The 25,632-nt window shown below is 38.3% G+C and overlaps 1 protein-coding gene across 3 annotated transcripts in view; it reads left to right on the top strand.

Moving 5' to 3' along the window:
• Positions 1 to 25,256, top strand: part of e2f7 (E2F transcription factor 7) — a 33,755-nt gene extending 8,499 nt beyond the window's left edge. Inside the window, exons 3-13 of one of the 3 annotated variants that reach the window (XM_062982651.1) lie at positions 1,312 to 1,590; positions 3,702 to 3,870; positions 8,890 to 9,177; positions 9,744 to 9,902; positions 10,605 to 10,742; positions 12,871 to 13,065; positions 14,379 to 14,445; positions 16,450 to 16,558; positions 17,048 to 17,318; positions 18,946 to 19,376; positions 21,566 to 25,256. In XM_062982651.1, coding sequence (XP_062838721.1) covers positions 1,312 to 1,590; positions 3,702 to 3,870; positions 8,890 to 9,177; positions 9,744 to 9,902; positions 10,605 to 10,742; positions 12,871 to 13,065; positions 14,379 to 14,445; positions 16,450 to 16,558; positions 17,048 to 17,318; positions 18,946 to 19,376; positions 21,566 to 21,742 — 2,283 coding nt within the window. In that variant the 3' untranslated portion in view covers positions 21,743 to 25,256. Of the gene's footprint in view, positions 1 to 1,311; positions 1,591 to 3,701; positions 3,871 to 8,889; positions 9,178 to 9,743; positions 9,903 to 10,604; positions 10,743 to 12,870; positions 13,066 to 14,378; positions 14,446 to 16,065; positions 16,559 to 17,047; positions 17,319 to 18,945; positions 19,377 to 21,565 lie in introns of all 3 variants that reach the window. The other 2 variants (XM_062982649.1, XM_062982650.1) reach the window with 2 other exon arrangements.
• Positions 25,257 to 25,632: the final 376 nt, after the last annotated feature.

Raw genomic sequence — 25,632 nt, 5'->3', positions numbered from 1 at the left:
ATCTATTCAGAGAACTTGACGGGGGAGTGTGTCCCTGTTGGTTCTCTTGGCTCTCTCAGCGGCCTTCAGTACCATAGATTATGCTATCCTTCTGAGATGCCCCGTGGGAATGGGGCTTTGCAGTGGCTCCAGTCCTTCCCGGAGGGTCGGTCTCAGAAGGTGTGTGTTTGGGGACACCTACTCGGCCCTGCAACCATTGACTTGCGTCCCCCATGTTGTTTAACATGGGCATGAAGCCGCTGGGGGAGATCATCCAGAGTTTTGGAGTTTGATGCCATCTATATGCAGATGACTCCTTTCCACCTAATGCTAAGGGAGGCTGTTTGGGTCCTGAACCGGTGCTTGGCGGCAGTGATGGTCTGGATGAGGGCGAACAAATTGAAATTTAATCCGGACAAGATGGAGGTACTCCTGGTCAGTTATAAGACCGAACAGGGTATAGGGTTTCATCCTGTGCTGGACGGGGTTAGACTCCCCCTGAAGTCACAGGTTCACAGCTTGCGAGTAATCCTGAAATCATCGCTGAACCTGGAACCCCAGGTTTCAGCGGTGGTCAGGGGAGCTTTGCACAATTAAAATTTGTGTGCAAGTTACACCTGTACCTTGGGAAATCAGACTTGGCCACGGTGGTCCATGCTCTTGTTACATCTCAGATAGATTACTGCAACACACTCTACATGGCCTTTGAAGACTGCCTGGAAGCTTCAAATAGTCCAACGGGCAGCAGCCAGATTCCTCACTGGAGGAATATTTACTGTAATATTTACAGAACGACGCACCTTTGTCACCATTGATCATGTATAAAAGTAGGATATGTCTAAGTGAAATACATATCAAGGTGAAGGATGGGTTTAGTAAATAAATAAATACTAATAATAAATTTTAGGTGGAATGGGATAGAGTGGTGTTATAAAACTGGGAGAAGTATATTGTGTGAATTCTCTAACAAATTATATGCTGTCTGGAATCTAGGATCATAGACAGAATATGCAGGTTGTTCTGAGTACAGCTCTTTATGCCATACATTCATCCCAAAAATATGATTAAAATTAAGTGGCACAATGTCTAAACTTGACCTCCTTTGTGTCTCAAAAGTTCAAGTCCACCTGTATGTCCCTCATCCTGCAGTTTAGTTACATCCCAGGTTTTAGTCTATCATCCCATGGAATAAAATGCAATCCATGATGTACTACCATAATCAGGCCTTAGTTTCTTGGATGATGCTAGAATTTGAAGTGATGGTGAACCACAGCAGCATTAATTGGTTGCCTCTCTACCTCTCTACTGATTGATGTCTTTTCTTTCCAATAGGAAAATATATTTGATCGACTCCGAATGACTCCAAAGACTCCCATGAAAATTGAACCAATTGATTTGTCAAAACAGAAAAGCATTTCCCCTGAGGCAAGTCCAGTTACACCTGTAAAGCTCACTGACAGGCCCCTGGCAGATCCATGGACTCCCACAGCTAACCTGAAGATGCTGATTAGTGCGGCTAGTCCTGACATGCGGGATCGGGAAAAGAAAAAAGAACTCTTCAGGCCAATTCAGAACAATGAATTTAGTGATGCTTTTCCTGATTCCTTGCAGGTAAGAGGTTTTGTCACAGTGGGTTTGTTTATGGCTATAATTAGGCACAAATCTATATCTGCATAAACGTAATATTAAAAAGTGTCTGTATAGTCCAGGAGTCTTCAAACTTTTTAAGCAGATGGCCAGTTCATGGTCCCCTAGACTGTTGTGGGGACGGACTATAGTTTGAAAAAAATACATGAACAAATTTCTCTGCACGCTGCACATATCTTATTTGTAGTGCAAAAAAAAATGAAAGAAGAATACAATATGTATTTAAAATGAATAAGAATTTTAACTAACATAAACTTACCAGTATTTCAGTTAGAAGTGTGGGCCTGCTTTTTGCTGATGAGATAGTCAAGTTAATTAGGATTATTGTTGCATTCCTTCAAATCATTTCAGATTTAGGGCAACCTTAAGTAAAGTTTAAGGTGGGTAAATGATCTTGGAATGCCACATCCGGCCCGTAGGCCTTAGTTTGAGGATGCTGGGTTTAGTCATGTAAGACATTGGTTGTTTTCTTGTATGTGTTGATTGTGACTCTTTTCACTTACCCCAGTTTTACGTTATGTGAATTGAAGACCCACATCATATCCCTTTAACCAGTATACCACTGAATATGTGGCCTTCAGATTGCCTGTGGAATTAGCTTTTCTTCTAGTGGATGATGGTTCATCCTCACAAGGTAGCTGAGCTACAACAGTAGGAAAATGAGCAACGTATGGAGTCACTGATTAAACTGGCTCCCTTTTGAGACATGTGAACGTTACTTGTAGATCGGTTTTGATCATAGTATGTATGCAGGATGGACCTAACCCTTGATGAACAGCTAGTTGAGTTCATAACTAAATGCTTAATGCAGCAGTATAATCTATGTAAATTAGGACAAAATGCCATTGGTGGTGCTGAAGCTAAAACACCATATTCTCTGAATGAAAATTTTGATGTGGTAGCGGAGCTTTTCATTTTGGTGACACAATTTTAGGCATGCATCATTTTACAATACAATAAGTTAAACCAACCCATTATAAGAGATATGGATGCATACATAAATTTTAACAACAAAATGTATGGAGACACAGCATTTCTCCTGGAACCCTTTCATTTATATTTTTAAAAGAATCTGATTAATAGAGTTTTTTGTTACATTTGTGCAACACACTGCATCTGACATACTATTGTGTTGGGACACACAATTTAGAAAGCACGGTTTTGATGTCAAAACTAGTTGAACCATATTCATGCTGTATAAAATATGGTGAGAAACAATTTCTTGAACTTAGAACTTTAGAAAGCTAACTAAAAATACCTTACATCCCTTGGCACCATTTCACTGAAGAAGACATGGCCACCCCCACTGATACTTTGGCTTTAGGGCAGTTGGGAAAAAAAATACAGACAGCGAAATATGAAGATAATTTGCTTGCAAAGGTCACTGCAGTATCCAAGTGACATGTTCTAGTTATCTATAGTGTGGAATGAAGAATGGTCCTTAGAGGATATTTCTCTTAACAAGAATTACCAGTATGTTATTGTTCTAAGAAATCCTGCATTATATCATTAATGCATTGTCTTCCTCCAATTATTTTTTAAGGATTAATGTCTTTTATGGATTAGTAAGAAAACATTTCCCTTTTCATTTGGAAATAACACTGGTAGCATTTTTCAAACATAACAATTATTTTAGTGGCATCTTTGCAGAAAAGGAAATCTGTCAGGTACTAGAACAAACATTCTGTTTCAGGTACATATAATTTCTGGCCCTTGGTGTCCAAGGATTGGGAAATATCTTCCATTGCAAATCTACAAATGCTGTAGATATGGAATGATTTTATTCCCTGAAATTTCCATGGAGTTAGAAAATAAATACACCTGAAATCACTCACTGCCTGAACCAAAAGTTGGCATGATATTGACAGAGATGAAGAATTTGTAGCCATCCAAATTTGTTGACTACAGGTTTCATCATTCCTCACTATAATACAGGCTGACTGGGATAGATGGAGGTTGGAGTATCTTGCATAAACTCCGACATTTCATTGGTGGAAGTCCAAGTCTAATGTATCATAAACACATGTGGCCAATTACAAAGGTGTTACTTGAATATTTTCTGCATCTGTTTCTAGTGTGATGCTGTAGATGATGGAATGACTGACGACTATGAAAAGCAGAGACCCAGCAGAAAACAGAAAAGCTTAGGGTTGTTGTGCCAAAAGTTTTTAGCTCGCTACCCTAGTTATCCTTTATCAGCAGAAAAGACAACAATATCTTTGGATGAAGTAGCTTCTAGTCTTGGTAAGTATGACAGAAGATACTACTGAGCACAAAAATGAATGTTTCTAACGGGTTATGCAATAGCTATAAGGCATGATTTACTAGTCTGTACTCCTTACAGACCTCACTTAAATTCTTCCTGTCCATTTTCTATCTGTTTGAGTGGGGCAGCATGAGGCAAAGGTGCTGATAGATTATTTTTCTGTTACCTCTTTTCAAGAATTAATCTGGAAAATATTTACATGAAAAAAAACACAGTTGATAGGGGTTAGGGATGGATTACCTTGGTGGGTTCTGTTCCTTGTCAGTTAGAGATGTGTTCATTCATAAATCTGTTCTCGTCTATTTCTGCATAACATTTCACTTTGGATATGATGGTTTTTGATCATTTCTGCATGGAATGCACCATTGATGAAATAGACATTTTTAATGCATTTATTCATAAACTGCATTATAGTACCTTTCTTTTGGGCTGAAGCCTGTATAATAAAAGATTGTGTAAGTATAATCTTCCAATCTTCCTATGAGTATGTAAAATGTGACATACTTCAGGTTAGTTCTCTTAAAAATACAGATGGAGTAAAAATTTTAGATATCCGTAAAAGAAACCTAAGTGGTCCTAAATAACTGACTGCTAACAAAATTCACATTATACACAGAGCAGTAATTGGAAGTGGATTGTTATTCTTTTAGAAAAGATATCAACAAAAAGTTATAGTTACTTTACTTTTTGACATGAAATCTCAATGATGTACAAGGAAACTGAAAATATTCCCCATTGGCATTATTTATTAACGATCTCAACAAAGAAGATACTTTGTACATAAAGTACTGTCTTCATTACTGGAAGCGCACATGTGGCACTAAATCAGATATATTATTTAAGTGGGTTTTAGATTTGGAATCTTACCGGTTACAGCAACTACTGTATGACATATATATATAAATACTGTTCATAGGTAGATTTGTTTATTTAGATCATTTATACCTCAATCTTCAGCCATAAAGGCTGTCAGAGCTGCTTGAAAATTGTTAATATGAGAGTGTCTTATCCTCAAGTTTATAATCTAAATAAGACAATGAACAGGAAATGGCAGTGAAGGAATAGGAATAGTAGAATAATAGATTTGGAAGATACTACATGGGCCATCTAATGCAGGAAAAGCACAATCAAAGTACCCCTGGCAGATGGCAATCTAGCCTCTGTTTAAAAGAATACTGCCAGTTCTTTTTTCGCACAGCATTCAGGTCAGTGGCAGCTGCAGCATGTGTCCAGACTGGAGGATCAGTCAGACACAAATAGCATAAACACGATTACTTGGTAGGAAGGTTTGTTATAATGAAGTGTTATATCGAAATCAGAAATTATGGGGAGAAAACATAGTTTACATGCAGCATACTCCAGTTTCAATCACTGGAAGTTGTAACTAGTACAATAAGGGAGCAGGTAATGGGGGAAACCTCTGCTAGGAACCTTGGAGCAACACTGGATCTACACTGTCACATAATGTAATTTGGTTGTTTTCCTCATTGGAGCTACTGCCAATTCATTGAATGATGGGTAACCTTGTGGTAACGGGGTTTCTCTCTTTACTGAAGCTGGTTTGCAGGCTGCTTGCTGCTGAGTCTGTACTCTGAGTCTTGTCAGCTTGGTAGGACATGTCAAATCTTGCCCTGCTGTTGGCACTGCCTTTAGGAGTCCAAGGTCACCTCTGCTCCACAGGCAGGCAGCAGAGTAGAAGATGTATATTAATATGTATAAAGTTATTTTTCACTTTGCCATCCATAGAGAAGGCTTTCTTAAAATAGGCTTTTTAACACAGTGTTGTTAGGGTAGATTTGTATAGTCCCTTTCCATTTAATGAAAAATGTAATGAAAAGTGACAGTATCAAGAAACCATGTGTAGAGCAGTAAGTCATTTACACTAAATGCTCCCAACCCCAGATCTGCTGCTAAGGCAAGAGTATCAACATGACTTCCAGCCTAGACTTTAGTGAATTTTAAATAGCTTTGTACATTAACATTAATGCTGCCATCAAGTCAGTGGGTGGTAGCATAAAATATATAAATAAATAAAGTATATTATAAGAAGAATGCTTTCTTTTGGATGTAAATCTTCACATGGAAAATAAAAATTGGTAGGTCAAAGCACAAACTGGGTACCTTATCTGCAGGTGAACTCCTAGCCTTTCTGCCACACATATCAAGGGCATACTTAAAGAAAGATGTATCTCAGAGTAGTAACCTCGCCATGTGTCCAGAAGGCAGCCAATCCCACATTCTCCATACTGGGAGACTACCTTGGAGTCCACAATTCTTATTATAATTCCTAAGTGCTTTTATTGCTGGGTAATGACTGCTTTAGTATAAAGCATGATATACTTTCTTGCCACATCAGCATATTACTAGACTACAGAGTCAGCTCTAAATTCTTTCTGACGACTTCAGTGCAGTTTAGCAGTATGCTTTGGTTTACAGGGATAATTTATGGACATTTCCACACAGATTTAGGGATCATTACAGACATTTTAAATGCTGTTACAATAAGTCTCACAGAAGCCCATGCTGTTTTCAGCTAAGCACTGTTATACATTATTTACCAGAGGAGGGGGGGGAGGAAAAGGGACAGAGACCCTTTGGCTGCATGAACATTGATTCAGTTTTACAGAAGACAGCAATTGGTGCTCTAATACAATATGGTTATTGCTTACATAGTATTTGCACAGGTGACATTGATTTACTTTCTGATTGCATCGTTATTGTGGTTGCTGTTCTGCTACACTGTGCAAAAACCTAGGCTAACACACACACACACACACACACACATATGCACCTGCATGAACTTCTAAGAAATCATGTGTGTCCAAATGCTAAAACATGTAAGCACTGGTTATCCATATAGTTCTTTTTCATGTTGAAAGCAAAAGTGGGACCAAGTAGCTAAGAATCAATTCTGTTGGCATGGTTACCACGACTTGAACCAAACACTGAGGAACCTCCAGAAAAAAGGGAAACTGCAAAAATTTAGATGATTGTGCACATTCACTTTAAATGTACATACATCACTTCAGCAAAAGAAGCCAAATAAACTATTGTCCACACTGTACATAAGAGAAGAGTTTACTCCTGCAAATGAATGGTTTGTTGCTGTGGATACACCCTTGCTGAAGTTTGAGTGGCTTACTCTTCAGACAGTTGTATAGCAAAAGTGGAGCTGTTTTTGTGGGGCGAGGTACCCCAGTAAATTCCAACAAGCTATTGAGAGCTGCACATTGCTGCCTCTACTGACATTTACTTTAAAACTGCAACAATACCCTTCAAAACATGGTGGCATAGTAGCAGTGAAAAGTTATTTTTTCCTTAATAAACCAGATAGCTTACCACTTGGGAGGGCAACAAAGAAGTATAGGAGGGACCATGCTATCTATAAGCCAATAATTGCCCATTTCTATTATACAAGATTATAGCAATCTTAGGCCAGCTGTGGAGGCACAATGTTCTGCAGCGGCAGAAATGATCCTTTAAGTCAGCAGTTCCCAAACTGTGTTCTGTGAAACCTTAGGGCTCTGCAAAAGTATCGTAGGGGTTCCACGAAAAATCTTTAAAATCTTTCTTCAAAAGCTAGTACAGAATATGAAGATCTTATTGAAATTCATTGTACAGCTCCTTTAAAAGCAAAATTTGACTTTGTGTCAGTGAATGACTTTTCAGTAAGACTGATAGACATAATCTGTCAGTAGCCAGAAAAGCTATCTCAGCTCTGTTCCCCTTCATGTCCACCTGTCGATATGAATCAAGCTTTTCAGCTTATGCTTACATCAAAAACAAATTTAGGAATAAAATAGATGCCACCCCAGATTTATAATCAGCTGTTGGACATAAAGTCCAATTTCAAAACTATGTTGAGTATAAAAGTCAAACAATTTAATGTATCACTAGGTGTGAATCCAATATATTCATGTACCAAAAGAAAGGTTTCTGGTCATATCCAATATTTTATTGTATCAAAATTAAGAATATACATAAATGTTTACTCTTTATTTACTTCATTATACAAAGAAATTAAAGGAACAGGAGTAGATGAATACAGAAAGAACTTTGTGGTTTCACAATGCCTAAGGACAGAGTTAGGATTCTGCAGGAAAATCACAGTGGTAGGGTTCCACACAGGGAGGGTTCTATGACTGAAAATGTTTGGGTACCTTTTAAGTGCCATGTGCCAGGGTCTGATATCATTAGGGCCCATTGTTTACACAATATTCTTTCCAATGGTTCCAGGAGGAACGCTAACCCATCAACCAATGTGCTAGAACTATGCAAAGCATTTTCACTGCAAGCTAATAAAGAATTATTTCAAAAAGGTACACAAGCAAGGAAAGAATACATTGCAAACTTAAGCAAGCATTATACCACACAATCAAAAATCAGAAAACGCAAGGGGAATCTGCTGGCCATCTTTAGCAACAAATGGTCTTGACTGACAGAAAGTAGAACTTTAGATAATCTAGCGGCAACATATCGATTTCCTTGGTCACCTAAGTTATTTGGCCAAGGTGTTTATGGGATGCCAATGTGTTAGGAATTTAAAAGTGTCTAGGAGCTAGAATTATATATAATTTCCTCTCCTGATTGACACAGTGCACACTAAGGTGTGTGGGTGGAGTAGATTCTTGATGCACAAACTGTTTGGTTTGAGCCTGATAACTCATCTTAAACATTGTGATCAAATATGTCACATAGGAATGCTTCTTACAATTCTGCTCTGGAAAGTGGTCTCTAAGGGACCAATTTTCTGTTGTAATATGACATTATTTTTCTCCTCTATGAAGTAAATCAATTTCAGCCAAGTCAGAAATGTTAGCACTTCGACATGTGTTGTTTTATGTTTCTGGTATGAATAATAGCCGGTAGATGTTAGAGCTGTTAGGTATAATTGTTTTCACTGTTTTGGACATTTGAACCTGCATTACTTGCATTCTTCCAAGACAAATGATGTTATGGTTTAATTCTGTTTGTTTTATTTTTGTCTCTACATCCAGGAGTTGAACGCAGACGAATTTATGACATAGTGAATGTCTTGGAATCTCTTGAACTCGTTAGTCGGGTAGCTAAGAATCAGTATAGTTGGCACGGTCGCCATACCTTGAGTCAGACTCTGAAAAATCTCCAGGAACTAGGAGTGCTGCAAAAATATGAAGAACTTATGGCTTATTTCCAACAGAAAGAGCTAGACCTCGAGTATAGATTTGGAGAGCATAAAAAGGAGACCCTTTTCAATTTCCAAGACCGACAGTTGCTTGACTTTTCAGAGACAGATTGTCCGTCTGGTAAGTTAGCTAAAAGTATTTGCAAAGTAAAGGTTCTTGCTGTCATTAGTGTAAGATATTTTTAATTACTGTATAAGCAAAATTATTGTATCAAAAATGTTCTTTTCCAAGACAAGTCTTCTCTTTCCTTTAACTATATCATAATCATCTTTTGAGTCTGTCTTCTCATCTACATGCCAATTCCACCCACATTTCTCTTGCTTCTTCTTGCTGACTTCCATTTTACAGATTTCTAGAACATAAGCCTGATTGTCTGGTTTCACTCTTCTTTCCTCTGGTACTCTGCATTGATAAAACCTGACCAGAATGTATAACTTTTCAATGCAGTTCTTAAAGATATATTACTGTCCTTTCCTGAAGATGATTAAAGTCGAACTGTCCATCTGTCGCAGGCAATTATTTTCTGCTCATTAGAAGAAGTCCTGCTTTCCAACAACAAAATGTGGGTTTGGGGGGGGGGGGGGGGGTTGCTTCTTTTTTTAAATCTTGCACGCAAAACCTTTATAATGCTTTCTTGGCAGTGATAGAAATAACATGCTGAGACTTGGGTTGTGTTTGTAATACAGCGTCTGCAAACAGCAGAAAGGACAAGTCATTGAGGATTATGAGCCAAAAATTTGTCATGCTGTTCCTCGTCTCCAAAACCAAGATAGTCACTCTTGACATAGCAGCAAAAATATTGATAGAAGAAAGCCAGGATACAGCCGATCACAGCAAGTTTAAAAGTAAGGATTATTTCTCTGTGGGGTGAATAATCATTTAGAAGCTGAGGAGTATAATTGTCATAGAAAAAGGACCAGATTGCATATTTGCTGTTTTAGAGCCTTCAAGGAAGTGTCTTCCCTGAAAATGATTATCAGGTCATATAGGAGCTGAGCAGAAACCACAGGTCGCACTGGAATTATCATAGGAAAGTGTGTGTATGTGCTCCTGAATACTTCTTGTCCATTGTGCCTTGAAGATAAATGATAATGAGTGCAATTTATCATTTTACCATTTACTCTATCTCCTATAATGCTGACTTCAATGATATCACACAAACCTCCAAATGAAATGTATTGTCATATGTTGGGTTATTAATATATTTCAAAGAGACTGCAACAGTCATTGATTAAAATTAATGTTTCCAAGCTCCAGTCATTATTTGACTAACTTATATAGTAGCAAACTGCATTGAAAGGGTATAATGTTAAATACTGGTTTTAATATAGTACTCTATATTAGCACTTCAAAGATAAATCCATTTATACCTACCAGGGAGTCCAGTTACTAATCAGAGTAAGAGTTTGGTCCACACCCACCACAATAAAAGAAGCATTTTTATACATACTCCCTATATTTTTCAAGGGTTTGGTAGTGCTTCTTTTGTCTGATTAGTTAGCATTTTGTTATAGTGTAATTATTTATATAAACAACTTCCTTTTCAGCAAAGGTACGAAGGTTGTATGATATTGCCAATGTCTTGACAAGCCTTGGGCTCATAAAGAAAGTGCATGTAACAGAAGAGAGAGGACGCAAGCCAGCTTTTAAGTGGATTGGGCCTGTGGAATTCAGTGGAGACAATGGTAATTTTCTTTATATGTCTCTTCCTATGAGTATCTTACTGCCATACCTGATTCTTACTACCTATATAGACTTAAACAGTTTTCTGTATCAGGTGCAGGTGCACTTTGTTAGATGATGCGTAATTATTTGTCAATGCAGTCAAGCGACCATTTAGTTCAGTGGGATTTTAGCACAGCCATTGAGTTTCCATTTACACAGTGGGATAGTAAGGATATACAATCAGTTTGTCCAGTGTCTGTATTCAAAGAAGTGTACTGTAGTATAAACAGAACAACTACGTAACTATGCAAGTGTAATGTGTTGTCAAAGGCTTTCATGGCCAGATTCACTGGGTTGCTGTGAATTTTCCGGGTTATATGGCCATGTTCCAGAAGCATTTTCTCCTGACGTTTCGCCCGTATCTATGGCAGGCATTCTCAGAAGATGTGAGGTCTGTTGGAAACTATTCAAGGGAGGTTTATATATCTGTGGAAGGTCCAGGGTAGGAGAGAGAACTCTTGTCTGTTGGAGGCAAGTGTGAATGTTGCAATTAATCACCTTGATTATAATTAATTAGCCTTTCAGTTTCAAGATCTTGCTGTTTACTGCCTGGGGGATCTTTTGTTGGGAGGTGTTAGCTGGCCCTGATTGAGTCATGTCTAGAATTCCTCTGTTTTCTGAATGGTGTTCTTTATTCACTGTTCCGATTTTAGAGTTTTTTAATACTGGTAGCCAGTATGTTCATGGTTTCCTCCTTTCTATTGAAATTGTACACATGCTTGTGGACTTCTATGGCTTCTCTGTATAGTCTGACATGGTAGTTGTTAAAGTGGTCCAGCATTTCTGTGTTCTCAAATACAGTAGAGTCTCGCTTATCCAACATAAACGGGCCTGCAGAACGTTGGATAAGCAAAAATGTTGGATAATAAGGAGGGATTAAGGAAAAACCTATTAAACGTCAAATTACGTTATGATTTTACAAATTAAGCACCAAAACATCACCTTTTACAACAAATCGACAGAAAAAGCAGCTCAATACATGGTAACGTTATGTAGTAATTACTGTATTTGCGAATTTAGTACCAAAACATTGCAATGTATTGAAAACACTGACTACAAAAAGATTGACTACTAAAAGCAGTATTGAATAATACAGAACGTTGGAAAACCTGGCTCTTCACACAGGTCTTTGAATAAGTACCGCCCACTATATGCTAAACCCTTGTACTAGCGGTTACTTCTGACCAGTTGTACCTGTTGGTTAACTCCTCGACATAGCCACAGGGTTCACCCCAGTTTAAGGTTCTCCCCATGATCTCATAGCACCTTAACGTCCTTCATGTCTACAAGTTTCACTCAGTGCACTTTGCCCAGTCCATTGTATGATTTTATTGCTGTGTTTATCATGTGTTTTATAATGACTTTGATTTTATTTTATGCCTTTTAATCTCATTTGTGTGTTTTTGGTATTTGATACTCTGTATGCTGGTTTTATATTTGTGAGCCGCCCTGAGTCCCTCTGGGGAGATGGTGGCGGGGTATAAAAATAAAATTATTATTATTATTTATAAGCGAGACTCTACTGTAATATGCTGTGTCCAGGTTGGTTCATCAAGTGCTCTGCTATGGCTGGCTTCTCTGGTTGGATTAGTCTTCAGTGCCTTTCATATTCTTTGATTCGTGTTTGGACACTCACATTTACATTATGTAAGTGTAAATTTACACTTCACAACATGCTTTAGATTAGAACGTTAGCCACACTGTTTAGCAACACAGTCTTAACACACAAGTTGACATTACGTACATGACATTCTGATGTAAAACAAAGATATACTTTAGCATTCTATGTGTTGGCCAGATATCTGGGAATTGGACAGATAGTGGTGCGAAAATTGTTAGAGTGAGATGTAATTTATTTTCCAATGTAGGATATTAATTTCTGGACAGGAGATAGCATCTATTTTAGGCTGATCCACTGATTTTGTGGCACGGTAAACTGTACAATGACTAAATTTTCTCCAGAGCTTGGAAATAATCCAAGGGAGTGAGAGTGGAACTACAGCAGCTTGTGCTAAGAGAAACTTCTGGGATTTAGAATCCCCCAAAAGAAGCTTTGGCAACTAACTTAACAAAAATGCATTTATTTAGGTGACATAAAGATAGACCTTTCGGCCTGTGCTGCTTTATCAGAAGTGAAAGGGACACCACGCCTCCCACACCAGGCTTGCGCTGTTAGAAAAGAGCGGATGTCCCGTCATGCCTCCTTCAACACTGTGCAGCCTTCCAAAGTGGTCAAGAGGGAGGTCAGCTCTGAGCCCAACAGCCCACGCAGGGGGAGACAAGGTAATGACCACAGGGCTTGTACTCTACCAAAAATATTCTGGTTTACATCTGTAGATTTGTGCATTTATTTCTTGTTAAATCCATTCCTCCCCCCCCCCCCCCCCCCCCAAAAAAAAAACTTGATCCAGGGTGTGTTTCTTTTGTTAGAATTTGGCAGACAGCGTAATGCTCTCTAAATGGAAGGGGAAAATATTATTTTATGGTTGCTGGTAAGATGGAACTGACTGGAACAATCCCATTTATAGCACTTTCACACTTTTAGCACTGTAAAGTTTTTATAAAGTGATTTGAAGGTCTTACAAGAATTCTGTAACAATGGATCCAAGGGGCACAGCGTGTAACACAGTGTAGGCCTGGTATGTTAAGTGCGGCACAATCTGTGCACAGTTATTTTGGTACAAGTTCGTCAAGAATAGAAATGAACTATAAAATGCAGAGGATTCACTTTGAATAGGCTGCAGTTTTTCCAGGAATTTACATATTCACTCATCATGCAAGCCAAGGAGTATCCTTTCCCTTCAGTTAACAAAACAAATCCCAGCCCTTCTGCTGGCCCTGGACCTAGGAAAAGAGGTGGGTTGCCATACCACTATACCTAGTACATACCACCTGGGCACCTTTAAAGCTTTTCATCCTGAGTTAGCTTCAGAAGCTCAGTTGTGTTGTGTTATCACCAAAGATGGTCCTTTTTCCTACTCTTAAACTCAGCAGAGAGTTGTTAAGATTTTGTTTTGAAGCACTGAGCAAAAGGGGTTGAAGTGCCAACATATAGCAGATTGTTTTCACAGCCCCATATTTCTAAAGGCTTGGGACACCTCCAAAGCTCACTGATCCATGGCAGAGCATCCTCACAAACATACAGGTTGGCTAACAACCCAAATAAGCCAAATGTGTGAATCCCTACATTCTATATGGACTTTTCTGTAAGCCATATTTAAAAGGCAGGATGCTTAGTGCTGAGAGAATGATGATGTGAAGTAAGGGGGAAGGACAAAGCAAGAAACTGTAGGTGTCAAATAATAGATGTAATACAAAGACAAGTTTCTGACCTAGAAATAGGAGTTGTGAAAGGGAACAGAAGGAGTGATCATGACACAATATAGAAAATCAGTCATTATTGAGGTGATGCTTCTGAGTTCCTTGTGACAATGGCTATCAAAAAGATTGCAGGGTATTGTCTCCTTGACTTTTCACATCTCTTGGCCGTTTTTAGACTGTATAGTAAAGATGCAACTGAATGTTTGTGCATCTACTCCTCACAGAATGTAAAGATAGCGATCAATCAAATGTTCCACTTTTTCTTTGTTCTCCAGATGATTACTGTTCTAAAATGATAAATGTTACATCTGTTTGCTGTCAGAAGATAGAAAATGACAAAAGGTAAATTGAGAGTTCATCTGTAATCCACAAAAACTATGTTCTCAATGAATTTACCACAAATAACTCTTGTGCATTTTATGTATTTTAAGAGAGAAGACAGATTTTAGTTGGCATATGAAGTGCATATGAATCATCCAGAGAGAGTACATGACTCACAAAGAATTTTGTGGCTATACTTGTGTGGCTGCTCCTAGATTTGGCCTTGTAGCACATAGGCACTAATCACAACACAAAGAATTGAAAGGACCCCCTAGTGTGTTGCTTTATTTCCTTTCCTATGCAAAGATACATTCTGCTAAATGACATCAATCACTATAATTTTCTCAAGAGTGCATAAACCACTTAAGTGTCTAAGAGACATCTCTTCAGAATGTATCTACCAGTCCTTGGATACCTTGGAAGAGTATGGTTACTGAACAACAAATCTAAAGCTGCCTTGAGTTCCAGTTCCAAAAAAAGGAAAAATAAATCTGATAAATATTAAAAATGGGCATTTTGAATGAGATTTCTGTTACTACCGGTATTATTATTATGTTTGTTTGTTTATACCCGCTTTTTCTCTCCACAAGGAGACTCAAAGCAGCTTACATTAAAAAAACATTTCAACACAATTTAAAATCTAAAAATATATAAACATTAAAACAGAATTAAATATAAATGGTATTAAAGAATTCACAGTTAAAATCCATAAAAACATAATCAAAGCTCTATTGTCCATTTTACACTGGTAGTTTGCCAGTCCTGATGTTGACAAATTGCTCCCAAAAATGTGATTAAATATGGGTGCGTGTCTGGAACTCTCTTAAACATAAGCAGGGCTAAGGTAACAATTGATAATCTGATGTGAATTCTTCTATTCATTTCGTGAGTGAATGTGATTACCGAAGCTACCATTGATTTTCCATAGATGTTAAAATCTATGTGATGTTATGTTTAGCCCTTCCATAAAGGTTTTTGCTCAAATCTCACTGTATTTATACTGCAATGTCCCACAGAATTCCATCTTGTCATTGGGTTTTTAAAAATCTGGATGAATTCATCATAGGAGTGAAATACCATCAATAGGATTAAGAACTCTAGTTCTGTTTCTCACTACCTTCTGATTCAGAAAAAGCTGTACAAAAGCTAAACTGGATATGGACCAAAAAAAAAAACCCTGAAATTTAATCCCAACAAGATGAGGCACCTGGGCATAAATGGTTTTATGTCCAAGAGCTGTTGGACATCTTATCTAGATAGCGTCTTATTCCTCTTGAGGGAGGAGATGCATAATTTAGCTCTAGCTTTGTTAATGAAGACCTAGGGGTCTTAAAGAGCTTCTTTTCCCACCATGGTTGGTGAGTGGCCCATGTATTGTTTATATTGTGATAGGATTATTTGGTGTGTTGTTTGTGGCCACATTACAGAGAACCTGGAAGCTTCACGTACTATAAAATGTGGCTAGAATGTTAACACAAAATAACATATTTACTCTTCATCATCCTAATAGTTCTTGACTAAGGGAAGCTTATAAATATTCAGACAAATAATAAAAATATACCCAAATCTAGATGTTTGGGTTGGTTAGGCTAAGAAGAGTATGGCATGGTTTTAGTCTAATTGTTTCTTTCATCTTTGTAGTAAAAGCTATGAAGCTACAAGGAACCTGGGCATCATTTCTCCTTTCTCTGTCCTTCCTGTTCCCGGAGACTCAGACTATTGTCTTAAGGCATTTCCCACCCTGCCTTTAAATGCCATCTCCGATGTGTCACAGCTGTCTTTGTCCAATGGGACGCATGATCAAGCTCTGCCACACTCTGCTCTGTCAGCTTCCAAAAAGGACACCAAAAAATCCACTGTGCTTCCCAATCAACCTTTTGTTTACTTGCCATCACTTTATATGCTGTGTGGCAGTCTTCATGACAGTTTCACAAGGGAGAGTCTTCAAGAAAAGGGAAATGGAGATTGTAACGACCAAGATTCAGCTTGTCTATCAAAAGCTTTTGTGCCTCCTCCTGTTAACAGTCGGAAGAGAAGTTCCCCGAAGTGTGTGCCTTCCACTGCAAGTGAACCTATCACTAAAAGACAAGACCTGGAGGAAAATGAAGGTCCCATTTCATTGGTGATAGAAAAGGTAAGGCAATTTTTGATTTAGGTGTGAACCACGTTCACTGTTTTACTGCCGGTAATGTTATAAATTTTGGGAGTTGAAGGAAAATTTGAGGAGAATGTTTTGTCTGCCCAATAGCTAAACCCTTGCTTACATCAAAATAACAGTGGCCATTTTTCACCATAAGATAAAATGATAGCATTCAATATTTTGGTTTCTGATATTATTCAGAAACAAATTTTGGTTCTTGCTCATTTTTGCCACTTCCACTAGGCAGCACTGAAAAAATATCTGTAAGACTTTTTTGTGGTTTTGCTCTGGAGAAGTTGTTGAGAGATGAAAAGACTCCTAATAGGGAAACTGTTTCATGAGTAATTTATCCCATTATCAGCTGTACTTTTTACCTTTAAGGCTAGATAGGAATAGATCATGGTACAATTTCTATCTTCCCACAGGGTTACATCTCTAAGAAAAGGAGAATGATTTGTGTTTCTCTTTTTGTTCTTTTCTTAGAAGACTATTAAGCCCGTGGACACAGAATCTTCCCCAGATCGTAACTGCAGTCCAATTGACCAACTAAGAGGCTTTCAGCTTGAATCGAGGACTTTGGCTGCTATGGAAGCTGCCACAAGAGATACAGCTAAAGCCTTGGGAACATGGGAGCAAGATAAGCCATACAGAAGTAAAGAGCTGAAAGAAAACACAAAAGAAAATGAACAAACCTCTCAAGAAAATGACAAACAGCCCTCTCTGCCACAGTATTTCTATGTACAGCCTGCAGCTGGTAAAGACTGCTCTGAAAATACACTGTTTTAACATCTAGCTAGAATATATTTTCAAACAATGGCTGATATCAAACTAGATTAGACCCGTTTGATTAACTGTTGAATGACAAGTCAGAAAATAGATAAATGTAATGGATTCAATGGTGGTTCTTCAGTCAGGACTAAAAGAAGATTTAGGCTAATGTCGTACCATAATAGATTCTTCGGTTGACATTTCAGTCTCATAGGGTTTTCATGATAAAATGATTTACAAGTGTCTTCTGGGCAGCAGTACTAAGAATTGCTAATGCAATGTAGAAGAAATTCTCTTGCCACTTCTGCTGCTAATACCACATTTCTTCAATTCTAAGATGCACTTTTTCTTATATAAACATCTGTTAAAAGGGGGTTTGTCTTAGAATTGCAGGTGCATCTTATGTATTTTTGTTGGTGGTGGTACTGAAATTAGGGTTCATCTTATAATCGATGGCATCTAACTATCAATGAAATACAGGTAATGTGATCTCTTTGGTCATCATAGGTCAAAGTCAAACTAATGACACATAATAACCACAAGACATATTGGACAAAGCTCTTTGGCTAATTTCTACACATGTATTCTTTGGAGTAAGTCTCATGGGAGTCACTTAGGTATACTTCTAAGTAGGTGAAATGTTAACCTTACACTTCTAACTTTAAGGATTAAGGCCAAACTTGGTAAGCAGGAGCCCCCGATGGCACAGCGGGTTAAACTGAGCTGCTGAACTTGCTAACCAAAAGGTCGGTGGTTTGAATCTGGGAAGCGAGGTGTTAACCCTGGCTTTTGCCAACCTAACAGTTCAAAAACATGCAAATGTGAGTAGATCAATAGGTATTGCTCAAGCAGAAAGGTAACTGCTCCATGCAATCATACCAGCCACATGACCTTGGAGGTATCTATGGACAATGGTGGCTCTTCAGCTTAGAAATGGAGATGAGAACCAACCCCCAGAGTCGGGCACGACTGGACTTAATGTCAGGGGAAAACCTTTACCTTTACCTAGGTAAGCAGGGAGATATGTGGTTGAAGCTTTTGATGGGTGAAGTGGTCTTAAATTTTCTCTGGTTCTACACCTCTCATGTAAATCTTCCTTACCAGGAAACCAGTCCTCTAAAGCTGCTCTTTCCCTGCTTGGGACAAACATATTTGTTCCACTTTTTGCATTCCATTATATGTCAGGAGAAAATGACAAAATCACAGTGCTGACACCATCAACTCTTTGAAGGGGAATGTTCCATCTCCCATGTATTTTCTTTTAAGTCTGAGTCAACATGAAGAAAAGGAGTGTCATAATTCACTATTGAATGATTTGATTTGCGTTCTTAACGTATTTGCAACTTAATGCCTTTTAAAAACAATGTGTTCAAATTCTCTGAATTCTATTGCATGATAATATTAGATATCACTCATAATGTCACGATAACTATAAACATGTCTATCTCCTGACTCCAGCTCGCAGTTTGAAATGATATGGAAAAAAGCAAAACACAATTAATGGACAATTAATCTCAGCTTCTCTCTGGTATCTGATTCCTCACGCTCCCATCTAGAGAAAAAGAAATGGGTATCTTCCTAATAGTAATATCTGCTTCTGTTCTTCTCTCCAGGAATAAATGGTTTTAATTTCCTGCTCCCTGCCAGCCAAGCTCCTGGTCCTGTCAGCCTATCTTCAAGCCATTTGCCTTCACTTAATGTTCCCTGTATGATGGTTCCATCTACGGCTCTGGCACCATTCCCTCTTATCTATTCTCCAGCAGCAACAGCAAGCCAAATTTCTTCAGCTCCTTCTGGCTCCTTCCCAAGTGTTGCATGCATGAATTTCAGCATGCCTGGCCTGACATCTACAACACCTGTTTTCATTGGGACCCCAGCAGTTGTTACTCAAAATTCATCACCGCTACCGGCACGGGAATTGCACCAGCAGGTTCATTCAGCTGCACACCTGAGCCCTGTGCCAGGATCTGTTAAAGCAGATTCAGCCATTTGCATGGGTCAACCAGTCACCCTTCTGAAATTGCAGCAGGTGAGAAACCCAAAGGTTAGTCCGACACAAGACTCATATGAGTGGCAATGCTTAAAACCGTGTCTCCTTAACCCCCAAATGGCCTGCTAGGTCTAAAATTCTGTTTTACTTCTACCGGGTCTAAGTCCTGTGTCTTTCATCCTTCACTATTCGGAATGCTGGCTAGGCTTGGTAGGAACTGAAGTCCAGGAAAAGAACCAGGCATTTCCTGCCCAGTTTTAAGAGGAAATACAACATAATGACTGGAATTTACCATTACTGTTCCAACTGTTTAACCTTGGACTACTCATTCTTCAAAATCCCTGTATATTCAATAGTGTGGGGAATATATAGGGGTTGAAAAAGTCCCCCAACCCTGCCTTACCAGGAGGCAGCTATTGTAAACAATGGGGATCTCTTCTCCTGTTGATGGAGATGCAGTTTCCTCCTGGCTCCTGAGAGTAATCTTCAATCTAAAGACAAATTGTATCAGGGACCCTTCAGGCTGTCACAGATCCCCATTGCTTTTAATGGCTTGCAACTCAGGGACCCTGGCCTGGGCCAGAAGAATTTTAGGCACTGTCAGATTGAAATGTTCTCAATGTCAAATTCTCACAGCCATACCCTGCTGAAACAACCTATGAAGTATCTTCCCCTACAGAACCGGGAACCGGTTGTGCAAGCATGTGTTACATGTCAACAGCAGCTTTATAAACAGTATTGAATCTACTCTGGATAATAATCTGAACTTTTAAAGAAGTTATTGAAAGTGCTCGACTCTGGCCCTCAAAATAGGCTTAGCTGCATCTTGGACAGCGCTTTTAAATATATTAAAAGTGGGATTGTCTGCTACACCAAATGCTCTCTGACTTCTTGAATAGTTAGAATGGAGACAAACCCCAATCAGAGTGGTCCCTATTGTATTAATCCTTTTTCTTTTTATTGTTTCATTTATAAGTGGGTGTTAACTGTTCCTTTTAATTGTATCTTAATGAAGACAATTCCTGCATTTGACACTTTTCAAAAAGCAGAAAAGTGGGAGAGTGGATTACAATAAATAAATGCAGCATAAAGTTCCTTCCCAAACTAATCAATGCTGTTAACTATTAACTATTTTAATGTACAAACTAGCATCCAGGCCAGGCGTATTCATAACTGGCTTGGAAGTCTAGATCAGGTCTTCTTAAACTTTTTCCACTTGCGACCTCTTTCTACCTAGAAAATTTTTACATGACCCTGGGTGTATAGGCATATAAAATAGATATACAATCAAACCTTTAGGTCTATGGACCACCAGTGGTTCCCAAAAACTAAAATATGGTCCACGGCCTCACTTTTACTACTCCTTTGCAACAAAAGCAACTGGTCTCACAAAACCCTCATATAGTGCTGAGGCAACAAGGATGTTGGGAGGTGAGAGGTTGACTACCCATGAAAGGTACAACGAGCCTCCTGACTGCTGCTTCTCCCTGCCCCTGAGCAGAGCCATTCCATGTGGTACCTGGAAGCGGGTGCACCTTGATGTCTTTGTTTTTAGGCCTGTTCCTGGGGTTATTTGGGTTCAGAAAATTGCATTGGATAGACTACATCAGCTCTAGATTCTTAAATGCGGTTTTCTGTGGGCAAGCAGATGGAGACAACTGAAAGGCATATGTTCTGTATAAGAAACTAGAGCTAATGTGGTCTATCCAATGCAGTTTTATGAATCAGCATCCCAAATAACCAAACCAAATCGAAAGTTGACCAAAAACTGATTCGTAATCCTTTTGGTACTAATGTTGGAGAGTGATCCCTGGTTAAAAAAAAGAAAGAAAAGAAAACTGTTGAGAACCACTGATTTAGTGTTCATAGCAAGCATTTGGAAAGCTTGCTAAACAAACTGATTTTCCTTTTTGTGGAGTAAGTCTGATGCATGTTCTGCGGAGTCCACTGTGAACACTGCATGTTATTGCTAACAGGTTTATGTAAAGGAGTGGCGTTCAGAAACCTTTTACTGTTGCCAATTTTTTGTGACCCCAACACTTCACTAAGAGGAACTAATTTGCAGCCTGGATCCATAGTTTAAGAAGCAGTGCACTAGAGAAACTCCCAATTCCATCAGTAATGGTATTGTTGCATTTTCCCCCTATGCATTTCAAAATTGCTTTCATTTGCTTTCAGGAGAGAGAGAAAAGGGCAATCTCCCGCACATCTGAATTGGTTTCTCTTTTTATATTTATAAATAGCCTTCCTCAACACCACTGACTCCTAAGAATATGCGCCCTGGACCCAAAGAGGCCTTTTTCAAGACACCCGGCAGCCTTGAAGATCCTACTGCGTGGCGAAAAAACGAAGGCAGCCAGAGCAGAGCAGTCAGTTCTGTTCAAAGAAGATTAGAAATCTCCAGCAGCAGTTCTGACTAATCCGGATCACAGTTGAGGTGCAGTCAGTTTAGAACAGAGCTTTAGAGTTGTTACAGAAATAATCAGTTATTACATTAAAAGGGGAAAGAGAAAACATGTTAAACTCTCACTCCAAGGGCATACTTGCCCACTGTGCATTGCCTGCTAAATTTCCCTCTCCCAACGACTTTCCCTAGTTGTGTAAATATTAATTCCAATTAGAACTCAAATTGTGCATATGAGAGCATCAGATCCTATTGGATAAATTTTAAGAAATTAACAGGATGTGTGTATGGGTTTAGCAGTGTCTGTTTCAAATACAAAAAGGGGAAGCTGGCTAGCACTTATATAGAGATAGGACACTCTTCACAAAAACTATTTATCCTGTATCTGTATGTGAGGTCAGCCAAGAGGACCTCAAAATGAAATAACATAGCAGCTACTGCTACTGTAGTAAAAAAATCATTTGCAACTTTGGAACAACAGAATTTTTGCAAATTACTTGAATGTAAATGGATATACAGTTTTCCCTGCACTTGTTAAGCAAAAGTCTAATAACTTACAACGTACGGATGAATGTACACACATGAAATACTTTAAGACCAAAATAACTGTGAAGTTTTTACATTTTTACAATTGGGTTTGTATTAATGAATGTTGCAGTTCCTCTACTATGACATGTCCTCTCTTTTTTTTCTGCACAAAATAGACAAATTAACTATCGCTGGTAGAAAAGCTTGTTCCCAAAACTGTAGAGCAGCCCTCCATAACCTGATATCCTCAAGGTGTGTAAAATGGAAACTTTCTCAAGACCCCAAATCACAATGGAGGGTACCAGGTTCAGACTGCTGTACAGACTAGTAGGTTATTTCAAGAAATATGTTTGTATGGTAACAATTCATTATCTGGCTTAGATATTGCCTACAGTACCATACATTTTACAACTTGGTGAGAGTCCACTTTAGAGCATTACACATTACACTCATCTGTAATTATGCCACAGTCCCTGCAAAGACCATTCTTCTAAGAACTCACATCTGAGAAAGCCTGTAGTCACATCTGTGTGACTTATACAATTAAAATGCCCACTTTTCATTAAAAAACAATATTTATATTGTTTTATTGTGTGCACAATATTTATAACATGTTACGATCAGACAAAGGAGGACAAGAATTGGGAAAGTTCTCCCCTATCATAGAAACTGCAAAATGGTGGAATAATCAGTCAAAGCAGTAAGATTATTCTTTATACTTGATAGAGAAGGAATGTGGGATAAAGGTTAATTCAAAGTTTCCAAACTTTGGCTGTTGATACTTGAGCACAGTTATTTTCCAAATGAACTAAGTAGTATAGAGTTTTTGAGTTTACATCACCAATTCAATGGCACATTTTTAAAGAAAATCCATCATCATGTTACCTCTAACTTTGTAATCAAGTGAATAGACAGTCATACTGTCTCTTTCTTTTAAAAAATCTAGGGATAATTTTGTACTGAGGACGTCTGTTTCCTGAGGCCAGACACCCTTCCTAATCTGTCATTTCACAGGCATAGGAATAATGTTTTAGTGTATGTTTAAGTTGAATTTTAAATAATGAAATATGTTACCTAAAGGAAATTAAGTATGGATAATTCTAGTAGAGCTGCAGAGTAAATGGGAAATGCAGTATCCTCATGTTAGGTCAGACCATTGACTGCCTTACAAGGAGGGTGAAAAGACTTAAGTTTCTTAAATCACAGCAATAAAAAAATCATAGGAATTCAAAACATGTAGAAAGAAGACCCAATTACTGTTATAATCAACCATTTCTGTTAGTCTGTTGCAGCAAAATGAAGAGCTTCTTGCGGTAACTTCAAACCTAACGCATTTGTAACCCCATATGATTTCATGAAACTAGTCTACTTCAGTCTGATATGGTGAACTGGGTCCGCTTGAAGCCTATGGCATAATAAATGTATTAGTCTTTTAGGTGGCAGAGAACTATTGTTAACAGTTAATCATTAATTTTTGAAGAAGTTCTTAACACTACAGTGTGTGCGTGTTTTCTGACTTTCAACTGATGTGTTGTTCCATACATACACATTCAATTTTTTCTGAGTGAAATTAATTCTTCCTTTAACAATGCAATCATTGCCAACACAATTGGAGAAAGTCAGTTATGTACAAGAATCCCAACTTGTTCTCAGCCATCCCAAAGCAGTGCCACTTTTAGCTTAAAACATTGTTTCTCTTAAGAGAAAGGTAAGACATACCAACTCCTCATCAACTCTCTCCATGTGTATTCCATGTGGCAATAAAGGAGTGGTATGAGAAGATGAAGGTTGATGTAAAACACTTCCACAAATATAAAAACAGCATGCCCCTTCTCGTCCCCTTGGATACCCTCCAGCATAGTTGTTTTCATGTGCATTACTTCCTTGAGCACATGGATTTGGTCACACAGAACTGGAAGGAAAAAATGAAAGTCTAAATGAGTCTTTCCAGTGATGCAACTCCTTTTGATGAGCACGTTTGCTTCCAGCTTCACAAACGTATTTGAGAGTATAGAAACCTAAGTGTGTGACATGAATTTCTTGTGAAGTGTATGTAGCCAATGAAAAAATGAGCCCCGTGTTAGGTATCATTTGCTTGGAAGAGAGGGAGTTTGTCCCAATTGTGGTTGACCATTTTAGGAGAAATGGCACTGAAGGTTCGAAGGGGGCATGATAGGCTTAGATTGTAGAGCTGAGTTGACAAACAGCACAACCTCTATGGGTCTGGCCATTATCATTTTGTGAAGATAAAAAAGGGTTTTAGATGGACATGAACTGAAAAATCAGATGTGGGTTAGCTCAAGAGAGGTGAGATCTATGGCTCCAGATATTGTTGTATTTGGATTCCAGACATGGCCAATCGCCAGCACATCTCACAAGTCTGTCAATAATCATTGGAAAGGCATTCAGATCGAAGCAGGAGTGGAGCGGCATGAAGTCAATGATGGTGACCCAAGGTCCAGTCAGTAGTGTTCTCCAGTTCTATCCTGCCATATCTAATCATAAAAGCTCTATGAGAAAACTGTGAGAGGCAGGAAGATTGTTTGCACTGATGTAGGTGCACATGTGTTCAATTGTGCAGGGTTTCAGGCCTTCTAAAATTTTCATGTTCCGATACAATTTTTTCTTTTTTGTTGGGGAGGGGAAGTGTGTGTACATAACTTATATACTTGAATCTACCTACAACGTTTACATTCCTCCATTCCTTTTGTAAAAGGTGCTATTTCTGTATTTAATTTTGTTTTTTTTTGTAATGTAAAGCTGCTTCACATTTTTAACATTGCACTGCTAAATTACTTTGGTATTAACTTTGGAACTATTTGTGGTTCCTCTTGCTGGTTAGAAATTACTTTCTTCCTGTCTGTAGTTCTTTTTCGCTACATTCTACATATAAAACTATTGTGAGCACACACTATTGTTGTGGGAGAAGTATGCATATTTTTATACTTTCCATTAGAGAACTAATCTTTGTAAGCTAATAAAAAGTGAAGCAAAAAAGCAAAGGGAGTTGTTCCTTTTTGCCCAATTGATTGTTTTTGAAAGAAACTATGGACATGTTGCAGTATCATATCTATCTTTCAGGAATTTGGTGTTAGGGAAAACTACCCTAAAATATAGCAGAGCAGCCAAAAGTCAAACGATACTAAAAGTTGAGCATTCAGCTAATTAGCGAGCAAAGCGTGAGGTGCCGTGTGATTTGACTGTAAAGAATACAGAGCTTAGGCAGGCAAAGATGTGGAGTCCTGTCTTTAAAAAATTACAAAAGGTTTATTTACAATCATAAATAACAACTGCATTTCTTAATAGTTAAGAACTGGGTCTGAGCTACTCTAACACCCATCTCTTCTAAGGTTTTAAAAGGGGGGGAAATCATCCAAG

Source organism: Anolis carolinensis, chromosome 5, assembly GCF_035594765.1.
Source record: "Anolis carolinensis isolate JA03-04 chromosome 5, rAnoCar3.1.pri, whole genome shotgun sequence".
NCBI lineage: Eukaryota > Metazoa > Chordata > Lepidosauria > Squamata > Dactyloidae > Anolis > Anolis carolinensis.
The sequence above is the reverse complement of the archived record's forward strand: the minus strand, read 5'-3'. Positions and strand labels throughout refer to the sequence as shown.